A 15,632-nucleotide genomic window follows, 5' to 3' on the forward strand; every position below is an offset into this window, starting at 1 on the left:
CACATGTACAGCAATCCCCTGACATTGTTCATCAGTCTGTCCAGATGGATTGATGAACAAGTGATAGGGTACAACTACTGTGCACTCCTATAGAGAAAAGCACAGTAATAGCTCTCACTCATCCTCTTCCCTCCCCACAGAACATCGCTCATTCATTCATGGTTTGTTTTCTGAATGGTCGGGTGACAGGGTCGCCTTAATTGTACAACCCAAATATGGTGCTGGCAGGATTTTTCAATAAAATACCTTAATTATTCCCTAAATTATTATTACTCTAACAACAAGCATTTCTCACAGTCATTATGTCATTGTTACAAGAATTACAATTAGTCATAATATTCCTGCATTGCACAACACAAAGCTCAGCAGATGACACTTGTTCTATCAGAGAGCAAGGAGCAGCAGACAGGGACGGTCAGTACCACTTTACTGACTCCCCCCTTCCCTAGAGCTTAGACAGTGTGGACAGTACCACTTTACTGACTCCCCCCTTCCCTAGAGCTTAGACAGTGCTGGACACTACCACTTTACTGACTCCCCCCTTCCCAGAGCCTAAACAGTGCTGGACACTACCACTTTACTGACTCCCCCCTTCCCAGAGCCTAAACAGTGCGGGACACTACCACTTTACTGACCCCCCCCCCCTTCCTATAATGCTTGCCAATACTACTTTATTTACCCCCTCCCTCGCCAAAGGCTAGCCAGTACTATATCATAGACCCCCTTTAAGGCTCAAACATTTCCGGTCAGTGCCACTTTAAAGCACCCCCCTCCCAAATTGGATGTGGGAGCCGGAAACGGAAATTCAGGAGTAGCCCCTATCCGCGGAGCGGAAGTAAGTGCGGGTGTGCGGGCTGTACCACGTAGGGTTAATTGGGGGGGGGGTCGTAGTTGGTGGTTTCAGGTTTCAGCATTGTAACCTGTTATTTCTCTGTACGGTGTGACATTTCCTCACAGCTGTGATGTATATGTGTCATCCCCAACACCTAAACGTTGTGCAAAGTTTTCTTAGCTATACCGATACTTATTCCTCTGACATAAGGATCGTTATGAGGAATGTTACCTTTTTACTAGAAATAAGGATCGTTACGGCAGATATCGTGCGATATAGAAAGTAAATACAAATGTGAGAGCTGCTTAGTACACAGAGTCAGGCGTCTCTGGATTTTGTTTGATTAAATTGTCACATTGGAGTAATTAGATTTTATGTGATGCAAATATTTGAATGACATTGTTTGGTTATTACATGTTTATGGCATACAGTAATATATTTATATGTACACGGCTGGCTGTCTCTTGTTGCTATGGTTACACTGTTACCATGGCACTCCTGAACTTCTGGGGTCACGTGGGTGACAGTGATATAAGACGTGGGAAAGGAGCTGCAGGTGATTGGTCCTTTGGTGATGAAGTATATTGCAGACACTCCGGCTTTTATATGCTGTTGCTGTGAATTTATTTTGACAGCTCGGAGCCCCCATCCCCTAGGTGCATGTGGCCATTTATTTGGAATTATGTGACTGCAGTTATTCCGAGCTGTTTGTTGGTCGGTGTTGTAGAGCTGCTATGCCAGGCAGTTGCACTCCGGGTGACGTAGATCTGGTGTCATTGCCAGCTGGCCCCAATCAGATTTGGCCCTTGGTGTGTGTTGTTGTTGGTTGCAATTGCTATTTTTCTATATTGATGGAGAAATAACACGGAGATATTTTAGTGCTAACTTAGGTAGAACCATGCAGACTGCGTAAACGTACACCCTTGGGATTTACTTTTGTATCCCAAATAAACTTTAGACCTAAATCTGCTATTTACATTTCATCAAGCCACAGCCTGAGTAGAAGAGCCCATCCCCTGCCAATGTTGAACAAAATGATCCTTAAGCTACGTACACACTTCCAATTATTATCGTTGGTAGATGAACGATCCTGCACGATATCTGCGAACGATCGTATAGCACCGATCCTGTACATACAGATAACGACACGATCGTTCAAAGATATTGTACACACGATAGATGCGATCGTTTGAGCGATACAGGAAGTGACGTGCACCACAGGAAGTGAGCGAACGTTCGTTCACCGGGCATGCTCAGACCATGGACGATCAATGAACGACCGTACACACGATAGATGGTCAACGATCGTTGTCCAATCCGATCCGCTGGTCCGGTCGTTCATTTCCAACGACTATCCTCGTTCGTCGGCGTCGTTGGTTACTTTTTTTACGAACGATTTTTGCCCAATCGATCGTTCGTCGTTCGTTCGTCGTTCATTTCCAACTATAAAAATTGGAAGTGTGTACGCAGCTTTACTCTATGTTAGGAATCAGGGGTTTCTCTGCATCAGTCCAACATGCCCCCTGCTAAGTCAGAGCTGGAGCAAAGCTTTTGCTCCCTGCTAATTGACTTGGCATTGAGCTACATCCGACCTCTGCAGAGAGACGGCTGCTTCCACACCAAGTGATCAGATTCTTCCCTGCAGCTGCTGACCAGTAACAGGTCTTCCTACTATGCATATGGCTGCCTCCTAACATGTATTACACACTCTAGCTTGGAATTGAATATGATGCAGCTCATGCAAGAGAAGTGATTACTTTCAAAGTAACAGAAACTATAACTTTGGTTTAAAAAAGTTGAACCATCTGATAGAGGCAATGAGATATTTAGCTAAAGCTGGGCAGGATCAGTGGGTCCCCCAGGAGCTAGGCCTGGTTGAAACCGGGGGGCGCACCGCCCAGAGGAGCTGACCACCAAAGTTTTCTCCAGACCACAACTTGGACACCGTTGCTGTCGCCCTGAGTGAGTATCCGTGCTTGAGTGAGTCACTGAGTGAGTCTCCGTGCTCTCGGACCCAGCTGTCAAACATTGGGCTGCAGATCGGGCGTTGGGGCTATGTTAGGAAAGGTGGTGCAATGGTGGGGAAGTTGCCGATCGGTCACTGCTTTCCCAAACCACTGAACCGTCTCCTTGAGTGAGAGCCTACGTGTAGAAGCCAAATAGAGAATGAATGGGGACAGCAGTGAGCAGTTCTGTTCTAGTGGTAGGTATGGGTAGTAGGTATGCATGGTTGTGTACTATTCAGTTGTATTGCTATTCTAATGCACTATGATGGCCCACTTTCCATGCACTTACATAACCCATCACTTCCTAGATAGTAAGCTCTTCGGGTTTTTTTTTTTGTTTGTGATCCTGTAATCCTCACAGGATTTTATACAGTAACTGACACCACGCTACCTAATAATATATTGAGACAAACATCTGTCCTAATTGTATTCATTAAAATAATGTACCAGTTCTGACTTACATACAAATTCAACTTAAGAACAAACCTACAGTCCCTATCTTGTAGGTAACCCGGGGACTGTATTGGGCAAGTACGAGGTGAATACCTCCATATAATGTCATGAACCTGCAAAACTGAACCCGCATAGTCACTGAAGCTGAAATTTTACATTTAGACAGGCTTATTCAAATGTAAATTGTTGTAATATTAAATATATATTAAATGTTTGGACACAACAATATATTGTTGTTGTAATATTAAATGCATGGACAGAAGAAAATGTTTTTATATACATTGCATCTCATTGGGAAAAACATGTTTTATTTTTGGTGAAACGTATATTTGCCATTACAGTCAGTGCAGCGCATTGTAAACCGGTGTTGGCGTGTAAGTTACCATTTGTAGTGCAGTGTGAATGAGCCATCATGCATTGTACAAATATACATTGAATCCAGTGTGACTGATTGGAATGTAGTACAGCAAGGTTGTAAAAAGTAGGGGTACTGTCAAACGTTTGTAAAAGATAATTATTGTCACAGTAATAAGATTATTGTTTAGGCCGGTAATTCTCAATGAGCAATTTGTACCTCGCAGGTCAGTTGAACCCATACCAATGATATTTTTGGCTATCTGTAAGGGTGACATTCTTCCTAATGGACAGCAATGTAAGAGGCATTCTTCCTGGTGACAATCACACTAATGTACTGTGGGCTGTGGACAAAGTTTTTAAACAAGGGGCTCTCTGAAGATCTGAAATTTTTTTAAGGGTTCCCCCATGTTAGAAAGGTGGACAAAAGCTAGTTTAGATTGTGTATGGAACATATCCCAAATGCTTTTTTTGGTGAGATAAGAGAATAGAAAGGACTGCACCATGAATATAATTACAAATAGTTAATAGAAGTAAGGTTTTTGATAAAAGTGATAGCAGTAAACTGTTTTTTCTTTTTTACATTTTTATCTAATCCTTAAAGGGTGATTTGTATTAGTAAATGTATTAATCAAGGATTTACTATGGACTTGTTCTTCTAAGCAGTATATGGATGAAATGAACAGATCACCAATCAAATATCTTGAATTAGAATCTTACCTGTAAAGAAGAGACTAAATATTTACATTTCTTGCTGCCTGTGTTGCTGAACAGCTGTGTACTGTGGGACCTGAGTTATGATCACAAAGTCTACTGGGAAACAAACACTTCTAGAAGTGTCGATCTCATCATTCAATGGTCTCTCCTGCTGACCTGCATTTTACTGCACAAGATGGAGATACTAGTGATCTCTGCAGGGGAACAAAGAAATTGACACCTCCGGCAGTGTTAGCTTTTGAAGAAACATTATCTGAAACTTCCTTTTACTCATCTCAGTGTTTGATGACCCTGGCAGAATGATAGTTAAGTACTCTTCTTTACTAGTAAATATTCTAAATTTATTGTTATAGAAACACAATATAGAAGGTAACAAAAAGGTAAACAATGTCAAATATCCTCTTAGATGGCATCCAAGCTTCTTCAGCGGCTCCGTCCTTCCACTCTTAAAGAACAAAGAGGCCCCGGACCACCTGAGGAACCACCAGAGACCGCAGAGTTGGTAGATGACCCCGACATGACAGTACGGCTGAGTGGGACTCTTAGTTTGAGTGAAGACAGCCTGGGTTCTGAGGAAAGTAATGGAACAGGTACATAACATGCACATCCCTAACTTCTATAGACATAAATATTTGGTTAGTGTTTCTTATAGTCTCTGCTGTAACGGTGGAACTTTGTTTAAAAAAAAAAAAAGAAAACTATCATACTCAGTACACACTTCCCCAAACAGTGGTTAGGGAATCTGTTGACAGGCAATAAAAATCCACAGACAGCAACCAGTTTAACCACCCGAAGGAACCTAAAGTGCAACTTTTATTTTGTCCTATTATTCATTTTTATTTGCTGCCTTGTAACTGTAAAAGTTGCCTTATGCCTGGTGCTTTTCTGCCCTCCACAGATATACTGCTCTGTTCTCCAGCATTGCTTCTCCTGTGGTTTGCCTAATGGCCGGGATCATCCTACAAAACCTTTATGGACCTTGGCTGTCAAGCACATACCCCCAGGGGTGCATTATTATGTAGCCGGGGCTCAAAGTAGCACTTGCATTACACGGCCCATATCATTCTAATCCACATTGTGAGCAGTGTGTACAGAAGTCATAAAAAAGCTGGACTTTGAGGAATTTTCTGGACTGATTGCTCTGTGCACCCCCAGTTTTGCACATCAAACTAAGAAAGTCTTAATTGTTTTACTCATCTGAATGTTTTTCTTGCAGAAGGCAAATCTTTGGAGGAGCTGAATTCCCATCCCCTCCTCACCCAACAACTGAAAGAAATGTGGGCAAATACTCAAGGTCACAGCGTGCCAGTCAGGTTGACATTTGAGGTGACCGAGGCAAATATTGTGCGTGATGAACATGCCAAGTATGTGGTGAGTGAGCGTATATTTCTTCCTAATGACAATTCTAATATCAGCTAATACCTGGTGGTGATAGAAATATTATTACTGGAACTAGCCTGCTCCTCTATTTATAATTCGTACTTCTCCTCCTAGTATTATTTATAGATAAATCTTCAGGAGTTTGTTGGATAATGGCAGGATCACTTCTGAATGGACATTGACCTTTAAAGAGAACCTGTTACCATATAAAGTGGAACTTTCACAAAAAAACGAGTCCTGGGCTATCTCGGGTTTTCCTCTTCTTTTCGAGGTTCACTGTTCCGTTCGCAGCTGCCATCTTCTTTATTCTGGGTTCTTCCTCTAGTCAACTGATCTTGCATTGCACAGGGGCAGGATCGGTGTCTTTCTTCAAATGTGAGCATGCATGGGCACACTTTATAGGGACATTAGTCCTATATGACACAATGCCCGATCTTGCGCATGTGCAAAAGGAGCGTCCCACAGCTTCATGGGAATTGTAATGTAAGTATCTGAGGAGGCTGTGGGTTTCCCCTTATGTGGTAAAGCATTATCACAAGTGCCTGTTCCAGGACAGGGTTTTAATTTTAAGACTCAGTTGGTAATGGGAAAGAAAATAAGAGTGTATTCTTTTAAACTAGAGCACTGAACAGTTACAGGGGTAACTTTACCCTCCTCAACACTATCCAAAACGTAAAAAATAATTGGCTGGAATTGCACTTTAAGCTTCACCAAGTGCAATACTTCTGTCCAGGGAGGGTGCCCATACTGGTCAGTGGGGGTGTCTAACCAAGGGATGTTACCAACTTCACAAAATCTCTGTCAGGCTGTTCACATATCCTGGAAAGTTTGGGGGGGGGGGGGGGGGGGGTCATAGCTCAGGTCCTCCAGTCATCAGCTGTCTAGGGAGGTAAAGAGTTTGCTGACAACCAAAGTCTCCTTTCCAATACCACGAATTCAGATATCTTGCTGACTAAAAAGAACACAAGCTTGGCTTGTGTGCATGCAGTAGTGAATGAAGCTTTTGTGGCTTCTAGAATCAAGTGTCACATAGAAAAGAAATAGTAAGCTGCTAATCCTTTATACCTTTACATCAATTTCACATCAAATTTTATCCGCCCTTGGTGAGTCCGGTTAACTCATACGCCACTGAACCTGAAGCACTAGAAAGACAAGTGCACACCGATGGGGGAATTTTATGAACATATTGCTGAGGCAGCAAGCTAGACCTGAATAAACTTGTGTAATAATCTGTGACATGTAACAAACTGCTTTATAAAATACAGGAAGGAAATCTTTCTCTCTTTAATACTTCTAATTCTTATAGCTGAACTCCAGGCAAAGAGATAATACCTGGGGGATGAGAGCCCTTCTACTTACTAAAGACTTTTCTGTCCATCCAGTCTAACAATAACCCTGCCATGGTCTAGACATAGTTTGGAGGGACCCTTGACAGTATCATTAGTCCTCCTTCTAAGCTGCTTTTGCTTCACAATTGGCTGGGACTAAAAGCAGACCCTTATAGTTACGTAGCTAAAAATAAAAATCTTTATTCTTGTATGTTTAAGGGTTACCGTCTACTTTGGACTCTGGGACTTTTTTTCCCCTGGGTGGTACTTAGAACTAGGAAGCATGTGGCCACCTGTGACTGTGCTCAGGTCACTGCGTAGGCCTGAGCACCATCACATGATCAGGGAGACTACTCCAATAGCTTTTAGTTCTGGCTGCAATGGAGAAAGTAACTGCAAGGAAATACTGGTAAGGGGAGTAATACTGGTACCAGTGTCCCTGAACTTTAAGCCTTTTGGACAAAAAAAATGTATTTTTGTTTAAATCTTCATTCCTGTAGATTCTTTTCAATGCATTACACAGAAATCACCTTTCTGAACACTTCACATAATGTACATGAATAACTCTGAATAATCCGTATTGTGCAATGTCAGGATTGCTTAAACTGTTACATAAGTCAGGGAGTTGCTGCAAGCTTTGCATGGTGATGTAATTCACAAGGGAAAAAATAATGCTGAGGGGAGATTTTTGCATTAGTAACTAGAGATGTGACAGTCCTTGGAGTAGCCGCTTTTAAGAAAAGGTCACTGACACTTGGGGCTCATCTTTAGCGTCATAGTGCATTGCGTGAATGCATGTGCATTAGGGCAATCTATTCTAATGAACAGGCTGGCAACACACCAAAACATCCAATACCATAGACATATGCAGCACATGGTTTAGGGATACAATTTACCTAAACTTCCACTATGAGCCTACACTGAAGGCAGACCTTCCTTCTAGCCTCTGTGTGCTGAGCAGATATAGGTAGAGGTAAGGTGAGGTAAGTCTCTCCACAGTTCTTGTCCCACGTACCTTTCTGACCTGGTAAAAAAAAATACTCCCCTAGCCGCTCCCCTCACTCTTCCAATGACCTACTACCGACTCTCTTATATCTTCGTCACATTACAGGCTCCAAAACTTTTTGTAGAGCTGCCCCAGACTCTCTAGAATGGCCTTCCTCATCCTATTCAGCTTGCTCCAACTTTCTGAACATTTAAAAGAGCTCTCAAAACCCATTTTTTTCAAGCTCACCTACCCATCTTCTTGTCTCGTAAACCCTCACTACTTCCCACCATGCCATATCCCCCCACCTCCTAGATTGTAAGCTCTTTGGGGCAGGGTGTCACTGTCTGTATCTGTATTCAACTGTCATTTGCAACCCCTATTTAATTTGTGCTGCGTGATATGTTGGCACTATATAAATCCGGTTTAATAATAAGTAAATAATTGATGAGTATTTCAAATCTCTTTAAATTATCAGATGAAAAGTCCAAGGTGCTGTAGTCCACACTACATATGATGCAGCTAAAGCGGTTAATTTTGCACCTATTACCCACGGTCAAGATATTGCTATGTTGTTGCAGCAGAGACGTCCTCTAGTGTTTAATGGTGTAAATAACTCCCTTTATATCTTTTTTCAGATGTACACCATTTACCTGCTGCACTCCCAACAGTATGATCCATCCACCGCTTTTATCACTTGCAGATATTCCCATTTGGAGCGGCTGAGGAAAAGCCTGCGCTCTCATTATCCTGAAGAAATGAACAATGTCTCATTCCCCCGTAAACGTTTGCGAAAGAACTTCACAGCGGAAACCATTGCAAAACGCAGCCGTGCCTTCGAGCAGTTCCTCTGCCATGTGTCTTCTGTGCCCATTCTAAGACAGTCCTCACAATTCTTGGAATTCTTCTACTTGAATGACCTGCAGAAGGCACAGCGGCTTACATGTACAGGATTATATAAACTCGCACTCCCGATATGGACAAACTGCTGGCGTCTGCACGAAAAGCTTTGCCCGACATGGGCATCTACACACAGACTGATTGTTCTCGCTGGCTTGGTGGTGTGCCATCAGGAGCTGGATACGCTGGCAGATGCACAGGCCTACAGTGAACAGGCAGTGGCTCTTCTGCAGGAATCACAGGAGCAAAATGTGACTTTACTAATGGTTTTCCTTCAAGCCCACATTCAGTTGTCTTGGCGGGTGGGGAAAGACAAGAGGGCCTCTGAGGCTGCCTTGCTCAGACTGAAGGAAGCCGGACACAATACAATCAACACTCCAACCCTAAAGGAGATTCTCATTAATGAGTCAAACTGATTACTTATGGCATTTTACTAATACACTACAATTCTATTTTTGTAGAAGACTTCAAGCAAATGTTTGGTTGTTGAAGTCTAAATTCTACAGGAAACAAGGGATTTGTTTACCACTCACTTGGCCTTGAACAGAATTTCAAACAGATCCACAAATACCTATGAAGTGATTTGTTCTTTTCAGCAAGTCCTCTGATCTCAAACTGCCAGGCATATTCGGGACCTGACTGGCCTAACTGCACTCCATCTAAAAGAATATGAAATGGCTGACATCTCCTTTTGAAAAGGCTGATCACCTACAAGTATGCAGACCAGGAGTTTTGACTTCACTCCTGTTAATCTGCTTGTTCCATGTCCGTGAATCAGAACTGCAGTTGGAGCCAAACAACAAGCAATGACAGCCAAAGTATTTCTTTTAATAGTTTGCTTTAAGCAGCACTGCACAGTTCAGGATCATCCGGATATCGATTCCGAGATTAGAAAACGTGCACTGTCTGAAGCTAATACACTCCACCTGGCTAAAAATTCTCAGCGCAGGGACTTAAATAAGCTCTTTATAAAGCAGAACTAAACACCTGATATAATCATCCTGCCCCATTCTGTCACAGGGCGCTGCCATCTTCTTGCTTCTGCATGCACGGCATCCGTTTTAGTGGACAGGCTTTGCTTACATGTGCTGGATAAATGAACATTATGTCATCCCGGCCCAGCCAATCAAGATGGGGGAAGATAGTCTGGAAGAGAAGGAAGATGGCAGCCCCAGAACTGCTGGGTTTAGTTCTGCTTTAAACTTAAATTGTCTAAAGATAAATTAGATGGTACAAACTGTTTCCTATGCTTTAAGCTGCACAATAAGATATGCAGTCAGAATTGTGTGCCACTCATTACTACAACATATTACTTGTCTGGTGTCCACCAGGTGATACCATCTGTTCCATCAGTTAGAGGGTAACTGAAGATTTTGGGTAACAAGACTGAAGAACTACAAATTTCCAAATGTAACTGAGCCACTGTGTTTTGGAGTTGCATACAATGACCAGTCAATGTAAAATGGAAAATATTTGGGTATTGTGGGTGCCCAGACTGCCTTAGAAAATTTAAACCAACTTTCTATGCATTCTTTTTCCTCAGTTTTTTTTTTTTATACAGAAGTTTATTTTTGCCAGGTCTCTAGTATAGAAACCCAAACATTACAAATCTAACATCACAGGATACATTAAAATAAATTAAATTTATTCTAATTATTTACAATTTAAATACATTAGTCACATTACAGCAGACAGTAAAGATCCATAGAGGGATGTAAATAGACGGGATGGGTATGCAGTGATCAGCTCTTCATTCAGATACAGGAAGCCTTTCGTTGTATGGTCAGTATGTGTTAGCTCATAGCTTGCTTTTGGGAGAATTTTCTTTCACCCAGAATACACCTTCCTGGGCAAATGTGACTGCCAGGACCCCATCTCTTCTCCACAAGCGGCCATGGACAAGCCCGCGACAGTTACCTGGATATGAAAAGTAACAAGAGACTGGATAAACTTCCATTTTAGCATAGTAAAACCTGCAAAACAAGCCACTAGGTAGCCTTTTGTACGTTGACTTATACATGACCGTATACATGACCCAGGATACCTAAGGCACATGGCAGAAGGATGGCTGATGGTGGCCATGCACATATTATCATTATTGATTTATCACCAGATAATATTGGATGCAGCACACATGTTCTTGTTCTACACTTTTACAAAGGCCACTTAACCTGCTTTATGATCAGTTCTTTACACAAAAATCGCAGTTTCCTATCTCTAGGACCCAAGGACACAAAAAGGAACACAGTAAGGCTGCATTCAAAAATCATATTGATAAGTGGTAAACCATCATAACGGACCACTTGCCTTATCCTACGTCCCTCCCTCTCTGGTCAAAGCAGCAAAATGTTGTTCCTTAACTGGGGAAAGAAATGCTGTAGCATTATGGGCCATCAATAGAAGTAAATCGAAATAGCTGCCTCACTGCGATTCTGCCACTTACTATGGGCAGGAAGACATCAGTGTGTGATCATACATGGCTCTAAACGCCCATACAGACCGCCTGGGGAGATGTTATTCAAAAATGAACAATTCGAAACGTGCCAGATAAGCATTCATTCAAACACTGGCCAAACAACCATGATGAACCATAACAATTCTTTGGTGCCAAAGAAAGATGCAAACTGGCATATTTCTTAGGTGAATATTGTTCATCTGCAAATAAAAGATTGCACACAGAACACATAGTTGCTGGGAACTGACATACCCAGCCCAGCGGGCCCCTGTACACCTCTTGTTAGCATATTGTTGTCAAGTACAGAACCAAGGACAGTGATTGATATCTGCCAACAGAAATCATCCATCTAGTGTCTGTACATAGTTTAAAGGATGGGTCCATACGTTCTATAAGTAATGTAATCACAGAGTTCTCCCCAGCGCCATTTAGCTGGGTGCACCACCCGGCTGTTTTTGGATGGTTACTAAGAGTAGGGTCACAATACAAGGGCTGACACCCAGCTACAATTTCTTCGCACCCAGCTTAAAATGATTTCTGGATTGAACACTGAATCACTTGGCAATCATCTCATTCACTTAGTGATTATCTCAGTGTGCTGTGAATGAGCTGGCTGCAGAAAAAGATGAAGTTGTAACTCAGTGAGCATTTACTATCCTTATTTGCCTCCTCAAAGTTTCAAGCTTCAAGCTGGCCTTACATTTAATACATTGCACATTCTTACCCTCACCTGCCCAGTGGCTTTCACACTCATACAGCATCCATTCATCCGCCCTGAATGGAGCATGAAACCACATGGAGTGGTCAAGAGAAGCCATGAATGCCATAGGAAGATTAAGATGAGGAAGTAATGCCGTCCCCAGGAAGGAATAATCTGAAATGTAGGCAGCTACACAGCAATGCAATCTCATGTCTCCGGGGCCTAAGGACATAAAAAAGGGAAAAACAATTTTTATTTTTATTTGTACTCCAATATTCAAACTTGTATTTTATTATACAGATACATTTATAAATGTCTGTTTTATACACAAATAACAAAATTAAACCATTTGGAAATGACAAATCTTTTCTGAACTGGAATTATTATTCATATGTTTTTGTCACAGGGCGACTGGATACTTTACTTAAATATGTAGAAAGGATACACTGGTGAAAAGTCAGTGGAATCCGAGACAATGGAATGAAAGAATTACATTTTCCCAGCTTTGTGCCTAATCTAAAGCTTTGTATACATCAGATGAATGTCGCCCGAGAAGAATGGTTCTGCTCATCTTATAGAGGAGAACACAGCAGGGAGCCACTCACTTTCCCCCCTCAATAGAACAGAACAGTGCTGTGTGTACAGTGTACATTTGTTCACCTGTCACTGGAAATAATCTGACATCTGTACGGGGTTTAGGGCAAAGTCTACACTAACTTTAAAATGCTTATTAGTGTTCTCCCCAATCCCTTTTAGCTGGGCACACCACCCGGCACTTTTTTAGAAACCACCCTGCTGTTTTTGGGTTATTACTGAAGAGTTGGGTCTCAATACAGGAGCTACCACCCACCTATTATTATTAAACATAATTTATATAGCGCCAACATTACGCAGTGCTGTACATTAAATCGGGGTTGCAAATGACAGACTAATACTGACAGTGATAAAGGAGGAGAGGACCCTGCCCCGAAGAGTTTACAATCTACAATTTCTTCCCACCCATCTGTGTTGAACACTGCTTATAAATGCCAATAGAGCTTCTGTACAAGATTTTAGGTTTTTATAAAGACATTTAAACCAAGGTATGTGACTGAGAAGAGTTAGAATAGGGAAAAACACCTCCAAATGCCATTCATGTTAATGGGAGCAATCGGAAGGCGTTTTTTCTTGACAGATCAAGAAAACACTCTGGTGAGGACTGCCCAATTGGAATGAATTGGAATTTCAAACATAGTTGGGAAAGACATAGACATTCATAAAAATGCATTTCAGAATTAATATATGGACTCTAACCATTGTCTACCCGTATCGAACCACTAAGGGTTAGACAGTAGTTAGAGCAAATATAAAAATCTTGAAATGCATTTTCATGAATACCAATTCAGTCAACGATAATTGCATGCACATAGCAGGAATGTACTACTCATACATAGACATTTTTTCCTCAAGTACAAAATTGGTAGCAGATCAACCTTCATATACCAGACCTTAAAAAAACATCTGCAATGGGATTTCAGCTCTTTTTTTTTTTTATTGAAATGAGAAAATAGAATAACCCCCTGGCCCTTCCCATTTCTTATGCAGAAGGCTCTGCATCTCACAACAAGCTGGCATCTGGAAGACATTTATATAAAGCTGCCATTACCTATAAGTCCCTTGGCTCGAACCCAGAACATCTGTCGTGGCTCCTGTGGCATCCGCTGATACATGTCAGGTGGGTTGACGGGTTTGATTTCAATCGGAACATCCTGAGCCAATATTTTGGTTAGGCCTTGTCTATGTTTTTCCACGAGTTTTGGATCCCTGTTGGAGGACAACAATAAAAAGTTTTCTTCATTCACAAGTCTAAATGATCTCTTATTATAAAGGTGTGAACAGGTGGAGTGATCCCAGAAGTGATAACAGTCCCCATGCTGCAAAGACAGATGCGTTGTGTCTTTGCAGCAGCCTTCTGGTAAGAGCCAAAACCAGGAGGTTATATATAACTATATAAAATATTTATATATATTTTTTATATAGTGCACAGTGCTTTGGAAATATGCAAGTCCTTTAGATAGAGGTTTGATCTTTTTAAACCCTGTAAAGACCAGAGGTGCTTTATACCTTAATAAAGTTAAAAGACATACAAACTATACCTGTTACCCTAGGCTGTGCATCCACAATATGAATGTTTTATTGCTAACTGGTGACTTTCCAGGGAAGGTAATTTATTGCCTGTCAGCACTATTGAGGAATTATGACTGACAACAATCCGTCCATTCAATCCAACACAGAAGCTGTCTGGCTTTAACAAAGAGCGCCCTCTCCTGGTGAACAGGAGGAACTGGCATAAATACAGCATGTAGTGCTAATCAAGTACACAGATTGGAGAAAATTTACAAAGTGTGCTGAATTATTCTAGTAGCATCATTCTCTACTCCTTGAATATAAGAGGTAGAAGCGAACAATATTGTATTTTTTCCACTATAATTTGCAGACAGAACTTAAAAACCAGCAGACCTGTGTTGTAAATGAGCATCCCGAGGGTACACCTACAACCTGTGGGACACCAAGGAGCTGGCTGCTGGCAGATAGGAATAAGCCAAGGTAAGGAAAAAGGATTTAAAGTACTTTGTCCTACAAAAAAAAAAATCTACAAAAAAACTAAGGCATAGTTTTCAAACTTTCATAGGGAGGGTTTATTAGAATTTTTGGAGAAGGTAGAAGGGTTCACAGACCTCCGTCATTTTTTTTTTGTTGCCAAATTTCTTTATCTCATGTCCAGCTGAGGAGTGTCAGTCAGAATTGAGAAATCTGAAGTCTCCTCTATGGGACACAGATGGCAATTAAAGCCAAAGCCTTCACTACAAAAAGTAAAAAAAGAAAGTTTTGAATGCATTTGAAGTAGTCCTGTGACATATATTAAATGACAGCAATCAGTTTAGGTGTTTGCACCACAATACCATCACTGTGACTACAGTTTTTTAATAATGACCTGGTCAGAACTGTACACTGGAATGTGGACGAATATGTACCGATTCACCCAAAGGATTGTATCCATGTCCCCTAGCTGAACTGAGCTGCTGATAAGGACACAGATCTAAAGTAGGCTGTGGACTTTAGAAGATTAAAATTCAACCTTCACTGAAGCTCATGCTTACTTTAAATATTTGTGTATAAGTTCTTCTCTGGTGAGCAGATCCTCCGGGACAGGAACTGTTGGCATTGGGAACTGATGATGCAAAGGGCTCTGCTGGCTGCGATGGAAGGACGCCTGACACGTCAAGATTGGGACACCGTGCTGTATGGCTTTTACGGATTGAGCGCTTAAGCTTCGGCCATATCTTGTCCTCTCCACCTGGTACAAGACTGGGATATCTGGGTCACCTGCAGGAAAAGAGGAAGGACATGAAAAGATCAGCAATGGAAGAGATACCATGCAGGATTAATGTCAGCTCCACAGGTTAACAGCCTTTACAGCGCTAGGTCCCAGGTTCGAATCTTGGCCAGGACACTATCTGCATGGAGAGATGGAGAGAGAGA

The 15,632-nt window shown here is 41.7% G+C and overlaps 2 protein-coding genes across 6 annotated transcripts in view; one reads left to right on the top strand and one right to left on the bottom strand.

Moving 5' to 3' along the window:
• SNX21 (sorting nexin family member 21) overlaps nucleotides 1-12,473 on the top strand; it is a 58,339-nt gene extending 45,866 nt beyond the window's left edge. For 3 of the 5 annotated variants that reach the window (XM_072403787.1, XM_072403785.1, XM_072403788.1), the window contains 3 exons: nucleotides 4,769-4,952; nucleotides 5,579-5,733; nucleotides 8,694-12,473. In XM_072403787.1, the coding sequence (XP_072259888.1) occupies nucleotides 4,769-4,952; nucleotides 5,579-5,733; nucleotides 8,694-9,371 (1,017 nt within the window). In that variant the 3' untranslated portion in view covers nucleotides 9,372-12,473. Of the gene's footprint in view, nucleotides 1-694; nucleotides 836-4,308; nucleotides 4,668-4,768; nucleotides 4,953-5,578; nucleotides 5,734-8,693 lie in introns of those variants that run through there. The other 2 variants (XM_072403786.1, XM_072403789.1) reach the window with 2 other exon arrangements.
• ACOT8 (acyl-CoA thioesterase 8) overlaps nucleotides 10,580-15,632 on the bottom strand; it is an 8,341-nt gene continuing 3,288 nt past the window's right edge. The window contains exons 3-6 of the mRNA XM_072403791.1: nucleotides 15,251-15,476; nucleotides 13,756-13,913; nucleotides 12,141-12,332; nucleotides 10,580-10,872 (exon numbers count right to left, since the gene is read on the bottom strand). Coding sequence (XP_072259892.1) covers nucleotides 10,754-10,872; nucleotides 12,141-12,332; nucleotides 13,756-13,913; nucleotides 15,251-15,476 — 695 coding nt within the window. The 3' untranslated portion in view covers nucleotides 10,580-10,753. The remainder of the gene's footprint in view (nucleotides 10,873-12,140; nucleotides 12,333-13,755; nucleotides 13,914-15,250; nucleotides 15,477-15,632) is intronic.

The sequence above is a fragment of the Pyxicephalus adspersus genome, chromosome 3, assembly GCF_032062135.1.
Source record: "Pyxicephalus adspersus chromosome 3, UCB_Pads_2.0, whole genome shotgun sequence".
NCBI lineage: Eukaryota > Metazoa > Chordata > Amphibia > Anura > Pyxicephalidae > Pyxicephalus > Pyxicephalus adspersus.